Source organism: Arachis hypogaea, chromosome 9, assembly GCF_003086295.3.
Source record: "Arachis hypogaea cultivar Tifrunner chromosome 9, arahy.Tifrunner.gnm2.J5K5, whole genome shotgun sequence".
Taxonomy (NCBI): domain Eukaryota; kingdom Viridiplantae; phylum Streptophyta; class Magnoliopsida; order Fabales; family Fabaceae; genus Arachis; species Arachis hypogaea.
This window is the reverse complement of record NC_092044.1, coordinates 73878792-73895118: the sequence shown is the minus strand read 5'-3', so window position 1 is coordinate 73895118 and position 16327 is coordinate 73878792. Positions and strand designations below refer to the sequence as shown.

At 37.8% G+C, this 16327-nt stretch overlaps 1 protein-coding gene across 1 annotated transcript; it reads right to left on the bottom strand.

The window, feature by feature from the left end:
* Nucleotides 1-7982: 7982 nt before the first annotated feature.
* On the bottom strand, nucleotides 7983-15668 carry LOC112711049 (serine/threonine-protein kinase BLUS1). Its single transcript, XM_025763593.3, has 20 exons — nucleotides 14411-15668; nucleotides 14194-14238; nucleotides 13759-13840; nucleotides 13556-13624; nucleotides 13245-13415; nucleotides 13097-13162; nucleotides 12650-12718; nucleotides 12486-12554; nucleotides 12147-12421; nucleotides 11130-11266; nucleotides 10917-11011; nucleotides 10809-10847; nucleotides 10645-10704; nucleotides 10404-10505; nucleotides 10232-10283; nucleotides 10090-10145; nucleotides 8904-8968; nucleotides 8751-8802; nucleotides 8492-8592; nucleotides 7983-8355 (listed from the first exon to the last, which is right to left on the bottom strand). The coding sequence occupies exons 1-19, from the start codon at nucleotides 14965-14967 to the stop codon at nucleotides 8530-8532; spliced, it is 2124 nt and encodes a 707-aa protein (XP_025619378.1). The 5' UTR covers nucleotides 14968-15668; the 3' UTR covers nucleotides 7983-8355; nucleotides 8492-8529.
* Nucleotides 15669-16327: the final 659 nt, after the last annotated feature.

The window sequence follows — 16327 nt, the reverse complement described above, 5'->3', positions numbered from 1 at the left end:
CCATTGGCTCTTGTGCTACTTGGCTAACATAAGTAGAATCATATTACTCTTGGAATGATGGATATGGACACTCTTCCACAGAAGGTTGTGGTGGAAAAGAGAGTTCATCTTGCGGTTGAAAAGGAGATGCATTCAAGCTTGAAGGTTGGAAAGTGCCTTGGTTGTTGGTAGAAGGTTGAGGTATACGGGATATAAGCTCTTGGAGGGTAGAGGTGAAACCGGTGAGGGTAGAGGTGAGTGTGGTTTGAAGCTCTGCTTGCTCTTGAAGAATGATGCCTAGTGTATCATCCATAGGAGCTTGGTTGGAGGGAAAAGAAGGGTTGTAAAGGGACATGGGGACATGGGAACATCTGTTCAGCCGAGCCTGAGGCGATTAGGACATTTGTGGTATAAGGTAGAATCATAAAGCTTCATTCTTTGATCCGAAAAATCTGACCTTGTCTATGGCATTTTGAGTTGGATCACCAGAGATTGAATTGCTAGAGCTTCACCCTCGTTCGGATTAAATGACCATAAGCGTGGCGTTTGATGTGGATCAGAGGAGATTAATGACCATTAGTGTGGCGTTAATCATATACAGCTTGCTATGGAATAAATCATTCATTATTATTGGAATAGACAGTAAGAAAAGTTAATCCATAAAGATAAGGCATCTCCAAAGCCTTAACTGATTTCTCACTATTGTTTCTTTGTTATTTCTTTATTATTTTCTTATTTATTTTATGCGCATTCAACAATAACCAATCAACTTTCTATTTGCCTGACTAAGATCTGCAGGATAATCACTGCTTGCTCAGTCCGACAATCTTCGTGAGATCGACCCTCACTCACCTAAGGTATTACTTGGATGACCCAGTGTACTTGCTGGTTAAGTTGTGCAAGTTTAAATTTTGCGCACCAATGGTCCAGAAGGACCCATAACGGACACATCCACATCCGAAGCCAACACTTGGACCTAAGCCTTCAAGGCTTCCTTAGTCATTGAAATGGCGGCCTTAGCATCAGCAAGTAAGTCAACATTCTGTCTCTTCAACCCTCCACCTCTGCCCTTGCAGCATCGGCTTTAGAGTGAGCAGCAACGGCAACCTTCTCGGCATTGGCAGCAAGCCTTTGTGCTGCAGCCACTTGAGTCATGAGCTTGAGCTCCAGATTTGACAAGCTTTAGATCTTCAAACCTGGATCTTCAGCCTCCTTCACTGCCTTTAACTTAGCGTCCCTGATGAGCGGATAATTTATACGCTTTTTGGCATTGTTTTTAGGTAGTTTTTAGTAGGATCTAGCTACTTTTAGGGATGTCTTCTTTAGTTTTTATGCTAAATTCACATTTCTGAACTTTACTATGAGTTTGTGTGTTTTTCTGTGGTTTCAGGTAATTTCTGTCTGAAATTGAGGGACTTGAGCAAAACTCTGATAGGAGGCTGACAAAGGACTGCTAATGCTGTTGGAATCTGACCTCTCTGCACTCAAAATGGATTTTCTAGAGCTACAGAACTCCAAATGGCGCACTCTCAACGGCGTTGGAAAGTAGACATCTAGAGCTTTCCATCAATATATAATAGTCCATACTTTATTCATAATTAGATGACGTAAACTGGCGCTCAACGCCAGTTCCATGCTGCATTCTGGAGTCAAACGCCAGAAACACGTCACGAACCAGAGTTGAACGCCCAAAACACGTTACAACTTGGTGTTCAACTCCAAGAGAAGCCTCAGCTCGTGGATAGATCAAGCTCAGCCCAAGCACACACCAAGTGGGCCCTGGAAGTGGATTTCTGCATCAATTACTTACTTCTGTAAACCCTAGTAGCTAGTCTAGTATAAATAGGACTTTTTACTATTATATTTTCATCCTGGATCCTGGATTGTATTTTTGATCCTGTGATCACGTTTTGGGGGCTGGCCTCTCGGCCATGCCTGGACCTTCATTACTTATCTATATTCAACGGTGGAGTTTCTACACACCATAGATTAAGGGTGTGGAGCTCTGCTGTACCTCGAGTTTTAATGCAAGTACTTCTATTTTCTATTCAATTCGACTTATTCTTATTCTAAGATATTCGTTGCACTTCAACTTGATGAATGTGATGATCTGTGACACTCATCATCATTCTCACCTATGAACGCGTGTGACTGACAACCACTTCCGTTCTACCTTAGACCGGGCGCATATTTCTTGGATTCCTTAATCAGAATCTTCGTGGTATAAGCTAGAACTGATGGCGGCATTCATGGGAATCCGGAAAGTCTAACCTTGTCTGTGGTATTCCAAGTAGGATTCTGGGATTGAATGACTGTGACGAGCTTCAAACTCGCGATTGCTGGGCGTGATGACAAACGCAAAAGAATCAAGGGATTCTATTCCAACATGATCGAGAACCGACTAATGATTAGCCGTGCTGTGACAGAGCATTTGGACCATTTTCACTGAGAGGATGGGATGTAGCCATTGACAACAGTGATGCCCTACATACAGCTTGCCATGGAAAGGATTAAGAAGGATTGGATGAAAGCAGTAGGAAAGCAGAGATTCAACAGGGACAAGCACCTCCATACACTTGTCTGAAATTCTCACTAATGATTTACATAAGTATTTCTATCTTTATTTTCTGTTTATTTATTATTATTATTTGAAAACTCCATAACCTTTTATTATCCGCCTAACTGAGATTTACAAGATGACCATAGCTTGCTTCATACCAACAATCTCCGTGGGATCGACCCTTACTCACGTAAGGTATTATTTGGACGACCCAGTGCACTTGCTGGTTAGTTGTGCGGAGTTGTGATAAAGTGTGATTCACGTTTGAGAGCACTACCAAGTTTTTGGCGCCATTGTTGATGATCACAAAATCCGTGCACCAGTCCCCAGACGCTTCCAATTGAGCCTTCAGAATACCGATATCCACCTACGCTTGACAAAGCTTGTCGTCCAGAAAAAGGTTCTGAGAGAGCATCGGCCCCACCTTAAGAACTATGGCAACAGAGCGAATGAGGGCATGATACACGAATCTGGCCTGCTCGGCGACATCGCAATCTTTAAAAACTTCCTTGGTTGCAAGCAGCAAATGCTAATCAATGAACTCAGGCACATCAACGAAACGATCTATCACGCAAGAAAGTACAACTCCCTTGCCACCTCCCTCTCTGTTGCCCCCTTCAACTGGCCTCTTTGTTTCCTATCGGGCTTGGAGATCGGGATCTCCTGGAGATCGTCATCCCCATGAGTTCCCTCAGCCATAACCTCCTGAGAAATGGTTTGGGAACTAGGAAGAGAAGCAGCTTGAGGAGTTGAATGGGAAGTCCCATCACCCCCACTCCCCGAACCAAGAACAAAGGCAGCCTTTAACCTCGCCAAATTTGTTTGACCATCATCCATCCCAACTACAAAACACAACAGCAACAAAAACTATAAGTTATAACATCGAAAATCAAAATATAAACTCGAAAACTAAAAAAGAAAACCTACCAATATAAGACCAACCCATCTCGGGATTCCCCATGACATCTCGAGGATTCAATGGCCGGTCCCCAAATACTGCCAACAAAACATCGGCGATATCTTTGTTCTCGGGAGACAGAGCCTCGTAGGTTGTCCCCGTCAGATAGGAAGCCCATTCCCTAAAATTCCAGTAAGTGGAGATTCTGCACTCCCCCTCCAGGGTCAACCAAAAACGATGATGACCTCAATCAGGACAGACCTTGAAATACTCTGCCTTGAACCCGTGAAACAAATCCTCGAATATCCGACAATTCAGTTGAGCTTGGAAAAAGATGTAACCCTTCCGATGCTTTCCTTCCTTATGAGGAATGGTACAGAGAAAGAAGAACAGAAAGACCTCCACCCGAGCAAGGATCTCCAAGAAGGTACACACTAGCTGAAAAGTCTGAATAGCAGCCCAACTATTCGGATGTAATTGGCTTGGCACCGTGAAACCCCAATTCAAAAGAGCTATGGTGAACTTAGAAAAGGGCAGCCAAACCACTACCTTCGTGAACAAGGGCTCATGCACCTACATTCAATTAGGAACCTGGGGAGATCTAAATTGAGATAGCACACCCTCTCATTTTCGTCGGCGAGCAAAAATCTCATACCGCCACTCTGCCTTACGGCCTCCACATACGGCCTCCTCCTCTCGAAGCCTTTGGAGATCATCCTTACCTAACCTAGAGGGTGTACTCGACATGTTAGAAATCACCCATTGGTAACGATCTGGTATGCCCCCGACCGAAAAGATAAGACCCGGATTTTTCTAAACCGCCCTCCGTTGCACCATACCTATATCCAAAGCGGGCACTACCATCTGCCTGCTACCCAAAATTGCAGAAAACACAAAGTCCTAAGACAATCCCAGGACCAAACATACCAGTTTCTAAACCACACTAACATAATGGCACCCCCAATTTTCTCCTACCACAATGCAAAGGAAACCCCAAAAGGGAACAACAAAGCCAAAACAAAGAGCGAAGTGTAAATAAGCAGGAAGAAGTCACCAACCTGTTCTCAAGAGCTAGAAGAGAAAAAGAGGCAGCAAACAACGCAAACGTAGAAAAATACAGCACCACATCCCTTTGACAGCAACAACGGTCAACCAACGAGATAATCACAAGAAACAGCAGGAACGTTTGAAGAGATAAATAAAATAAAAAAATTGAGAAGAAATAAAGAAGGCAGTGTGAAGGAGGTAAAAATAAAACCCCCCAACGTTTTCAAAATGAAATAGGGAGGGATGAGCAAAAAAATGGAAAAACAAACCTTTCTCTCTCTCTCACCCATGTGTCACTATGATGTCTGGGAAAGCACAACGAACATATCCCATCATTGAGAAACACAACGGACGGACACAGGGTAACCCCGCATTCTGACCGTGGACTCACGAGCTCCCGATCTACGGAAATCCAAACTCACCAGCATCAGGGATGAGATCAAGCTAGTATGCTAACTAATATACATATTAATGATGATTAATTAATGGTTAGAAATCGCAAAATATGCTAGTTGACTGATTTGTTAGAAAAATTGACAAAAAAAAATGTTAGTTATCTAGATTTTTCGTAATAACTATATTGTTATATTATAAATTATAATTTTAATATATTTTATTTATCTCATGTAAACGGCATGTGTATACCTTTTTGGTTGTCAATACATCGAGATTATTTTTTTGAAGTTTAAAAATATAATTGTAAACATTTTTTTATACTCGCTATGGTATTCATTATTTTAATTGTACTCGTTATTTTTGTAATACTCATTTCAAAATGTAGCGCTTTATTTGCCCTTCATAAATGTAATGTATTCTTTGCTAAATCATCGGACTCTCCAACGAATTACACTGCTCCGACTAAATTGTGGTTGCATCCACCCTCATCCAAGTTAAATCGTGGAACTAAGCACGATTTGTTTTTATTGTAAAATCATTATTGCCCAATACAATATAGACGTTTCCTAGTAAATCGTTGCTCCCTTACATGATTTACCTATAAACTTGAAATCGTTGCAGCCTACAATAATTTATATAAATTTTAAAGACAAAAAATACCATCAAAATTTATTTGATAATTGAATAATATTATAGTTCAATTACTTATGTAATTTACACTCTTATTAATATAGTATAAGAAATGCAGTGATGATTTGTGAATATTTGTATATTAAAACAATATTTGATAGATCATAGATGTAATAATATTCTTTTGTAGTTTAATTTTTTACTCTAACAAAAATAGCAGTTATCACCTTCCAAATTAACATGTAAAAAAAAGTGGCAGAATTATTAGAACGGTACTGCCGTTATACTACATGACCAAATTATTTTAATAACTAGGATGAATTTGGCTAAACTTTATAAATAAGTTGTTTTGATAAAATAACTTAAAATATAAGGACTTTTATGAATAATAACCAATGTTCTAAAAACCGATTCGAACCGGTCGGTCAGACTGGTGGAACCGGGAACCGTTAGTAAACACGGTTCGAACAGAAGACAAAATCGCAAGATTTGAAAATTGAAGTTGGCTCGCCGAACCGGTCGAGAACCGGTCGGTCGAACTGTCCAGCCACCACCTGCTACCGCGCCGTCGGAACTTCGAACAACCACCGCATGCTCCCTCACTTCCCCTCCATCGCGCCGCAGCCATCACAACCTTCCTTCCCTTCCATCGCGACAGCCGCCGTGCGAATGTCGAAGCCTCTGTCGCGCAGGTTCCCCACTTCTTCTCCTCCTCCTCATTCAGATACACGTATACAGCGCCCCACCCCCAAAACACAAACCCTAGGTTACTCCCCCACTGCCGCAAGGGTCTCACTCAATGCCGCCGTTGCGCTCAGACACCATCGTGTCTTCGTCCGGTCGTCTGCGGCTCCACGCTTCTTCCTCATTCAACAATTGGTGGGTCTTCCTCAAGCTCACTAAGGCAATGGCTTCATTTTTTTTAAAATTTTCGTTCTGTTTTTTATCTTTGCTCAGAACATTGATTCAATGATTTTTTTGAGATTCTACTAGAACATTGATTTTTTTTAATTCTGTTAGTGCTACTCAGATTGAAATTTAAATCATTGATTAGCTCTGCTCCTGTGCTGTATTATACTATTTTTTGTTTTGGATTGAATCATTGAATAAATAGTTAATTTAGTTTAGTTAATCTTTGTTAAAAATTAGACTGATTTAGTTCACTGCTTAATCTTGTTAACCTTGTTTTAGTTCTCAAGCTGCTTGCTGCTTCAATTTAAAGGGATTGTGAATTTTGGTTTAAGCTATGATTGAAGTTTCTTTCGTTTAGGTGTTCTTTACTTTTCCAGTGAAACTTAGCCTTTGATTCTTTAAGCATACAGGTTCAAGTTATTGTTCTCAGCAATGCTGATTCTTAGATATTTCTTTCTTTACTGCTTTGTTTTAAATGTTTCTATAGGTGTTATGTTGTTGCTGTGTTTTAAATGTTCCTTTGATTCTTTTTTGTGATGTTGCCGTGTTATCTTTCTTTTTCTTAAATGTTTGTATTGATTTACTGTCCGAGGACCTACACACCAACTTGCATTCTTGCAATGAAGCTTTTTATGTTAAAACTGTTTTTGCATACAAAATAAATATGGTTTGATAATTTCTAATTGATATAATTTACTGTGGGATGAGCTAGAAATTACTTTGAAGGTGTTGGGAAGGAAAGGAGGTTATTGAGCAATTGAAGAGTTGATAGTGCTAGCCTTTTTTTTGCTATTAATCATTGTGTTGAACTTGCTAAAATTGATTTAAAAACTCTGTTAATTTATCTTGTTAAAATTATGTTTGAAAATTTTGTTAATCTTAGTTAAATATAGTTTATTTTTGTTAATCTTGGTGTGTTTATTTATATTTTATTTATTATTTTATTATAAAACGGTTATTTTGGTTAAACCACGTTTAAATCGATTAGACCAATAAATCAATGAACCAATTACTAAAACGGTTCGATGACTACTTCTGTTTTCAGAACCTTGATAATAACTTTTAAATAAGTTATTTTGTGTTTAAAAAATTATTATAGAAGTCATTATTTTAAAATTGTGCATTAAATAGGAATGATAAAATAATTTTTAAAAATAAGAAAAGTCACGTTTTTTAACTTCTTCAAAAACTCTTAAATAACTTTTTAAAAAATTAAAAGTTTATCTAAAAAATTATACCAAACACTATTAATGTAACTTTTTATAAGTCAAAAGTAAAAAAAAAAAAGTAATTTTTTGGTGTTTCCCACACGGACCCTAAGTTCAACTCTGCTAATCTAATAGTTTGACATAAAAAAAATTAATTGAAGAGAAGCTATACATAAGAAGAAGAAAAAAAATTACTTAAACTTGATTACAAAAATAATTTATTCACCTAACATTTCGATCAAACGAGGACAAGAAGAAAGTATTTTTAAGGTAAATACAATTGATAAAATATTTGACGAGAGAGTATAACATAATTAAGGTGTTAAATTCAATGCCAAAACAAACTTAAATATTTAGCAGCTGGAAAATATATATTTCACTAAGTTGAGACTGATTTGGTATCAACTCATTATTATTTAGTTAGCAAAATACAATAATAACAAAACTATACAAAGCTAATAACAATATAGTAATAATAACAACAGGTCCAATATGTAGGAGGGATGGTTACATACTCCTCCAGGGGTTGTGTCCCCATAACCTTGCTCTCACTAATTGTCACAGTTCATAGCACTTAGCAAATATGATACAACAGATGAAGACGAAGCAGCAGCTCATTTACATCACAGAATTTTCAATGAACAAATAATAATGAGATTTAACCTTTGGCAGAATATCATTTCGGCATATTTTTGCGCTTGCCGAGCCTTGGAATGCCACAAAACCTTATTGAACACAAGGAGGGTTAGATCAGAGAAGAAGATATCCAATTCAAAATGCAGTGTTCTCCTCAGCATAAAGAAAGAATGGAGTTTCAATCATCAATGTATGACTTTATAACTCCCTTGGATGTTAATGTACCTCACTATAAAGATAAATCATAACTTATCTCTCTGCTTTCATGCAACTCCTCTTTTTCCATTTTGTTCTTGACTGTAAAGAGCATTTAACTGTTGTTGCAACTGTCCAAAGCAACAAACAAATCCTTTATTAATTTTACTGAAACCTTTAAAACATCAAGTTCGACCGTTTCAGCTGAAAATATATGCTAGGCATATGCAACGTAGGCAGGAACCAAATATGTGTAAAGAAAAACATGCAGGCATAAGGAATAACCTACCTGCTGGTATTTTAACCTTTCAGAATTCAATTCGTCGGTCAAATTCATCATCCTGTTATACAAGGAGGAGGAATGGGAAGGAGGGAGATACTTAAGCTTCTTGTTTTCAACAAACGAGTGCTCAGAAAGTATTCGCAAACTGGTTTAACTTACCGTGCTTGAAGTTCCGAAACTTTTAGCAGTAGCAGTTGCTCCCTCTCCGAGGCTGTTGTTTCGATCTATAACCGACTCAAATTTTAGCTCAGAAGGGAAAAAAAAAGCTCATAAAAATAAAAATCATTGGATATCTTATTGCAGAATTATTCCACCAAAAATTAGTACGCTAGAGATGAAAGCTATGAAGCATGGATACTTTGCTTAGTTGTAATGTCAATGTATCGGACCTATTTCGGACACGACACTCACCCGACACTCGTTCGGCACACGTGTCTTCTGTGTCCAATCCTGCCTTAATAAAAAAATAAAAATTGCTTTTCTGGACACGCTTAGACACACCTAAATACTACCATGTGTCAACATATCCAAATCTTATTCTTAACTTGTACTCTTGAAATGAATTTAGAAATAGTATATACTATCATTTATTAAAACAAAATTATTCTAAATACTTTATAGAATTAAAAAAGACATTAAAATGGTTAAAATATTAATTTATATTTTAATATCAATTTAAAATATTAAAATGTTCTTACAAATTACCTAAAAATACTTTATATTTTATATATATGTCGTGTCCCAGTGTCTTATAAAAATTTAAAATTCATGTGCTCACGTGTCCCATGTGAGTGTCAATGTCCGTGCTTCATATGATGAAAGGTTTAGGTTATTTGCATGAGATAATAAGTTATAGACAACAACAACAATAGTAAGAGATGATGGGTCATTAATATAAGGTGGAAACTCAGGTACAGTCATTTCACATGAAATTGACTGCACCTAAGTTTTCACCTTAATATAAAAATGTCATATGCTGATAGGTAGGAATGATTAAGCATGCAGGATCAAGATTCTCTAAAGTGAAAAAATTAGTAAAGTAGTAAAGTGAGAAATTAATCACTCTTAACAACAACAACAACAACAACAACAATGGTAGTAAGAGATGACTGGTCATTAATATAAAAATGTCATATGCTGATAGGTAGAAATGATTAAGCATGCAGGATCAAGATTCTCTAAAGTGAGAAATTAATCACTCTTAAATTATGATAATGAGACGCAGATTTAATGGGAGTTATAAAATTAATGATGATTAACCCTTTACCACTTTACCAACTTCTTCACTTTAGATTATCCAAATTCAAGCATGCAAGTGACAGTAAATTCAAGGAAAAGTACTCACATTCCCATTGTTCTCTGGAGTGCGAGGTAATGGTGGCAACTTTCCATTCTGAGAAGCTGAAAATTTTAACTGTATTCATTACACGCCATTCAACATCATAGATAACAAAGAATATTTGTCAAACATAATCCATGAAACCCACCATCAACTGCCTCAGCAGGTTGCAAGCTATTCAAAAGATTCATTATGAGATCCTGAAATTAAACAGCTTCCAATAAGATTATAAATTGAATTGCATTTGAGATGAATCAGTTTCTCAACAGACAAATACAATCACATTATAAACCATTTCTTCAAACCTCAGTTTACCTCACCTGTTGAATAGATGTCTGATGAAAAAGGTTTTGAAGGTGAGGTATAAGAGGTGAGGCAGAAACATTGATATTCGCAGAATCTTTTGATGACTGACCAACTGGCTGAAGAGAAAAAAAAAAATACATTTAGTTAAAGACAGAAAAGCATGATATACCAAATACAAATACAATTTTTTTTTTCTTTTTTTACTTGAGTAACCAAATAGAGGGAAAATATGCACAAAATGGAAAATCAACAAACCATTTGTTTGGCATCCGACATCCAATCACCAACACTGGCAGATTTCCTCAGCGGTGATCCCTACGTGTAATGTAACAGAATATCAGCTCGGGAATAATTAAAAAGATAAATTCGAGCAACTGCATAAACAGATATCTGTCATAATCAAAAGGTTATCCACCAACCTGTGAAGATCTGCGTGAAACTGAACTTACGGGGATATCCTGTTCAACATCATGAAGTCAGTTAAAGTTATAGATAGGGACAACTTAATTTACAAGAAAATAGCATACCTTCACCAGATCTAAATTCTCTCTAGTCACTGAGAATCGTCCTTTGATTTGCACTAGATTAGTCTTAGATTTATCATCCAAAGAATCTCTGTATCCTATCAGCATAATGTTAACAAAGTTAATCCCATGTTTAAAATAAAAAAAATGCCTGAGTTCCCAAAATACCATAACTCCCACCAAACACCCTTGTGGTACACACAATAGTCCAAATACCTCCAGAAGATTTTATTGGAGCTGATAAACTATTTGCTGAAGCTCTGTTTGGAAGCATCAATGGACCACTAAAGTTGGGAGCTCGTCGGGAATCACGACTATTTTTGTCACCTGATGACTGATTTTCACTCTCTAACCTAAAATGTAAGGAAGTATTGAGAATTTTTACAAGAAAACGATCATGCCCACAAGAAAATCTCCATCACCAAGAAGCATAAGAAATTGGAAGATGCACACAACATTGGCTTTTCCATTCATTTAAACTTCAAATTACACTTAATACAATGTTATATCTAGACATAGAATCAATGATAAAAGTAAAAGTAGGATTCTCCTCCAAACATGTCCTCTGCCTATAGTTTACCTAACAGTATTTTTCAGACTAAAAAGCCACAAACTTTTTTACTTTTTGCAGCCTCATTCATTAATAACATTTCATTCGTTAGACATGATGGTGAATCACCAAATTCTTTACTAAATCACATAGAGCTAGAAGGAATACTACATTCTACAGGCTGTGTAACATAGGCAATAAATGAAAGAAAAAGCAAGATTGAAAAGTGTGTTTCCATCAACAAGTGTTCAATGCAATGGAAAGTAATGATCCTCTCAACAGATAAAAATAGAGCCTAGAGTTAGCTGTTATTACCTCCAATCAGCAAAAACGAAGAATTAAAGGCAAGTATAACTATGAGAAACCTAACCTCAACTTTTATATTATGCCATCATGCTAGTTATTTCAAAATGCTGATAAGGATTATACTGAAATTGTTCAATAATAACTAACACTTTATCACTTTATCAGCTGCTGTGTTCCCTCATTAACCATCCAAACATGGAAAAGTTTATCAATCCATCCCTTCCCTTTCCATTTTATCCCATTATTTTCCCTCCATTTCATTCCCTCTAAGACTTCTACTATAGCCTAATATAAGGGAAAGGTAAGATCTAATATAAAAATACTATGGGGAAGAAACAAATATATAATATAATATATACTATGAAAATGCATTGTACCTTTCAAATGTAGACCCTCTATCAGGTAAAGAATGACCAAGAACTGTGCCTGGCACCAGTGGCCCACTCTGGGTTTTACGAATCCTCGTTGATTGAGTTTTGGTCTTGCTCAATCCTGTATCCTTATCTAGGGTAGAAGGTGATGCCTCGGCAACCAATCCATTTCTCTTCTCACTTTGTGGTGTGGGATGATAAACACCTACTTCTAGTCCAAACTCATCTTCTTGTGAGTTTTCTGAATTCTTGTCCACATTAAGCTGAAAATCAGTTGTATCCTGCGATGGCAAATAAAATATCAAAGAATTATTTTTATGGATAGTTTAAAATAGTTGAACCAACCTTGTACTCGCTAACACTTTTGGGTTCATCTTCTTCCCTCATCTCGGCAAAACCATCATTGTTCTCTACCTAGTAAAATGTGAAGCCAGCACTTCAAAGTCAAATCAAACAAAGGGAAAGAAAAAAAATAGTCAAGCAAATTAACATCTGAAACATGGTAATACCAATGAAGCCTGAGCTTTCAAATCATCAAGATCAAAGTTCCATGCACTAACTCCTCGCTTATATTCACTCTGCAAAATAAGATTGGACGATTATATTTTAGCAGTAATAGAAGCAATAATATATTTTACAATGTTAACTTAAGCTTTTAAATGTTAAAATCAAAACAGAGAAGTGATTCTCATTTCTACTTTTGTCACTTCAAAACCCCCCTTTCGGGATCAAAAGACCGATTGCATAAATCATCTCCAAGGAAACAGAAGAAGGAAAAAAAGATAATTGAATAACGGGGAATGAGAGGAGATGCAGAAAAGTTCCTGCCAAAGAGTAACAGTCTAGAAAGCATAACCATGCTACCATAGTGTCATATCCACATTCCATACTATTGTACCAAAATTTGCATGTGACAACTTAATTACATATTTACATATTTTGAAAATCAGATTTACCTGAGATATTGCTTCTTGCTCTGCAGAAGGCATTCTCTTTAGTGCTAGTTGAGCAGCATCTTTAAGCTGTAAGGGTTTTGCAAAATCAAGCAAAAGCAGAAAGACAAGAAAAAAACGGGCTGGCAGCAAAGCACATGTGAAATCAAACCTGCAGAGCTTTTACGCGATTCCAAAGTGGAGGTAAGTCGGCAAACAATTTCTTTACAGAAAGCTCAGGAGGCTTGGCTTGCTTGAAGAAAGAATGTTTCAGTAACTTCTCCACCGTCGGTCTCTTTGTCGGATCTTTTACCAAGCACATAGCAACCATTTCCTTAAAAGACTGATCACGACTGGAAATTCTTAATTAGACTACTGCTACTACTATCAATAGCATTTCGATAATAAGAAATAAAAATATCATAACAGGCTATAGCCTTGATACGTGAAACGAATAAAACCAGGCAGAAAGAACACGAATACCTTAGAGAACTTCCTATCCCGATCATAATCAAGGCCCGGAGGGGCATTCTGTATGGTCATTAGAAGCACCTATTTGCAAAACAAACGCCAAGTCATTCTCTGATTCCTATGTTACAAATTACACAATGCAAGATCTTGAAATAGGTCCATTTTTAATACATTTCCAGGCGTCTCAAGTCTCAACTCAGACAAATAACAAATACCTTCATGGGAGGATATTTCGAGAAAGGTGCATGACCATGAGCCAGCTCAAGAGCCATAATCCCAAAAGACCATATATCAGCCCTGTCAAACATTCCATTCACACGTTTTAAAAGGGGAAAAAATCTTGCAAAGCTCGAAGGCATGTAAGGATAGGTTTAGTAGTGCTCTAACTTATGAAAGAATGAACAAATCTTTTCTATTCGGTAAATAAAAAATTGTGCGTTTTCGCTTCTGGCTTTTAGATGCCAAAGTATGCTCATCATGAACAGCCGCAACAATGCCATGCCAAGCCAAGCCAAAGCCAAATTCTTGGCAGTTCAACCACCTTTTCCCACAATTATCCACAAACACAGCACACCAAGAATCAAAAGGAGGGGAAGGGGGGGAGATAAAAATTGTACGATGATCAATGATTAATCATTAAAGATACTCACTTGAAATTATAACCAGTTCCAGGCTGCAGCACCTCCGGTGCCATCCTACAAAGATAAACACATACCTATCAATCACATATCTATATACTCTGAGTAATAATATAGCACCCTAAACACCATCCTAATAACCAGTTGAAATCTTGAAAAGCAATCAATTCTTCTCTGGCTTAAATAAATGAAACAATTAAAAACAGAAAATAGAATTGAGAAATCAAACCAGCAAGGAGTTCCAACAAAAGTGTTCCTGGAACGCTGCCTATCGCCGGCATCAAACATGCAAGCAGAAACACCGAAATCAGCAAGTTTGATATCGCCATTGGAATCCAAAAGTATGTTCCCAGCCTTAACATCGCGGTGGATGTGGCCATGGCGGTGGAGGTAGTCAAGAGCCTTGAGTGTCTCCTTGAGTACGGATCCAATGGCATCTTCTTCGAAGCCGTCGGGGTATGCGACCTTCATGAGGTGGAGGCAGGAGCCTTGGTCCATAAACGGCATAACCACCCAGAGACTACGGTCGACGACGAAGGAGCAGATGGCGCGGACGACGTTGGGGTGATCGATGAGGCTCATGGTCTGAGCCTCTCGCCGTATGTCGTCGAAGTTGCTGTTGCATCGGTCCAGATCCAGGACCTTCACGGCGACTTGCTCGTTCGAGGGGATGTGAACGGCGTGGTAGACGGTTGCGCTAGCGCCGAATCCGACTTCTTCTAGAAGCTTGTAGTCCCGCGGGTTCGCCGAGAAGCTTCTAGAATAATAGGAAGAAGAAGAGGTCATGTTTGTTTTGTTATTGTTGGTGATGGATGGATGAATGAAATTAGAGAGGAAGAGAGGGGATCTGCTTAGGTTGGTCAGACTGTGGGTTGAGCAGTGTTGACCCGCATCTCGATGAAGATTATTGGAACTCGAAAGAAAGAGAATTGACTTTTGTGGTGTGTTTGGGAGTTTGAAATGATTCTTTGTTGCAAGAATAGGTTGGTGCTTGTTCCTGCGATTTAGGGAGCTGTGTGGGAGAGAGAGGGAGAGGAGAGAGGGTTTGTCTGGTGGTGTGCCGGCCTAGGAGAGGGAGAAGGGAGAGAGGAAGTACAACACACGCTCTCATACTATCGACTGGTCTTCTCTAGCTGCTGACGTGTCCCATGTTCCTGCTTTGGGCTTCATCTTGTCCCTCCATGTACTTGTACTGTTCGTTTCACTTCGCACCGGTTCGCTTTCCCTGCCCTCTTTCCTTCTCAGTTCTCACTCCTCTCCTTTCCTCTCCGGATTTTTTTTAAATAAATAAAAAAATATTATATTTACTCTTTTAAATTTTATAAGCGTGGGATCAAATAAGGAAATAATAACTCTTGCTCTCATGAGTGAAGGTGTGACGGGAGCGAGGGTTCGAGGGTGAAACACAAAAGCATAGATGGTATTGCGGGAGGAAGTGATAAAGGAAAGAGTGAGGTTAGGTTTGTATTAGGAGATTTGGAAAATTTCTTTCATGAAAAAAGTTTGAAGCCGATTAAGGTCTTTTTTAGAGATAAAATTATGGATACAAAGACGACTAAGACTTTGAAATTGAGAGGAAGGTTTGGTAGACATGACGAAAAAATAAGGCAACTCTCTGCTATATTTATTGTTACCTTTTTTAAGAAAGGGAAGAGTTGTCTGGCAGAATTCTATAGAAAGATTATAGTGATCAAAGTTTTGAATAAACGATATAGTTATATTGCTCTTTCTCATAAACTTAGAGTGGTTTGGCGTAATAAGGGTGGTTTTGAATTATTAGACGGGAGGTCGGATATTTCTTGGACAAAGTCATGCTAGGGTCCTTGGTTGATCGAAGGACCTTATGTGGCGGTAAAATCATAGGATGAAGAATCTCGTTTTTGTGAACGATCTTTTGATTCAACTTTGATATGGATTAGAGTTTCAGGCCTTTCGATTTAGTGTTACTAGAAACAAGCAATGTTTCGTATCGTGGTTGCAATAGAAAATCTGATTAAAGTTGATTTGGCTACCAAAATGACAAAAAGAGAAAGATATGTCTATATTTATGTCCAGATTAATTTGGATTTACAAGTGGTTAAGAAGATCATTGTGAAGTACGAGAGTCTAAATTTAATATGTGAGTCATGTGCAAAGTTTGGCCATG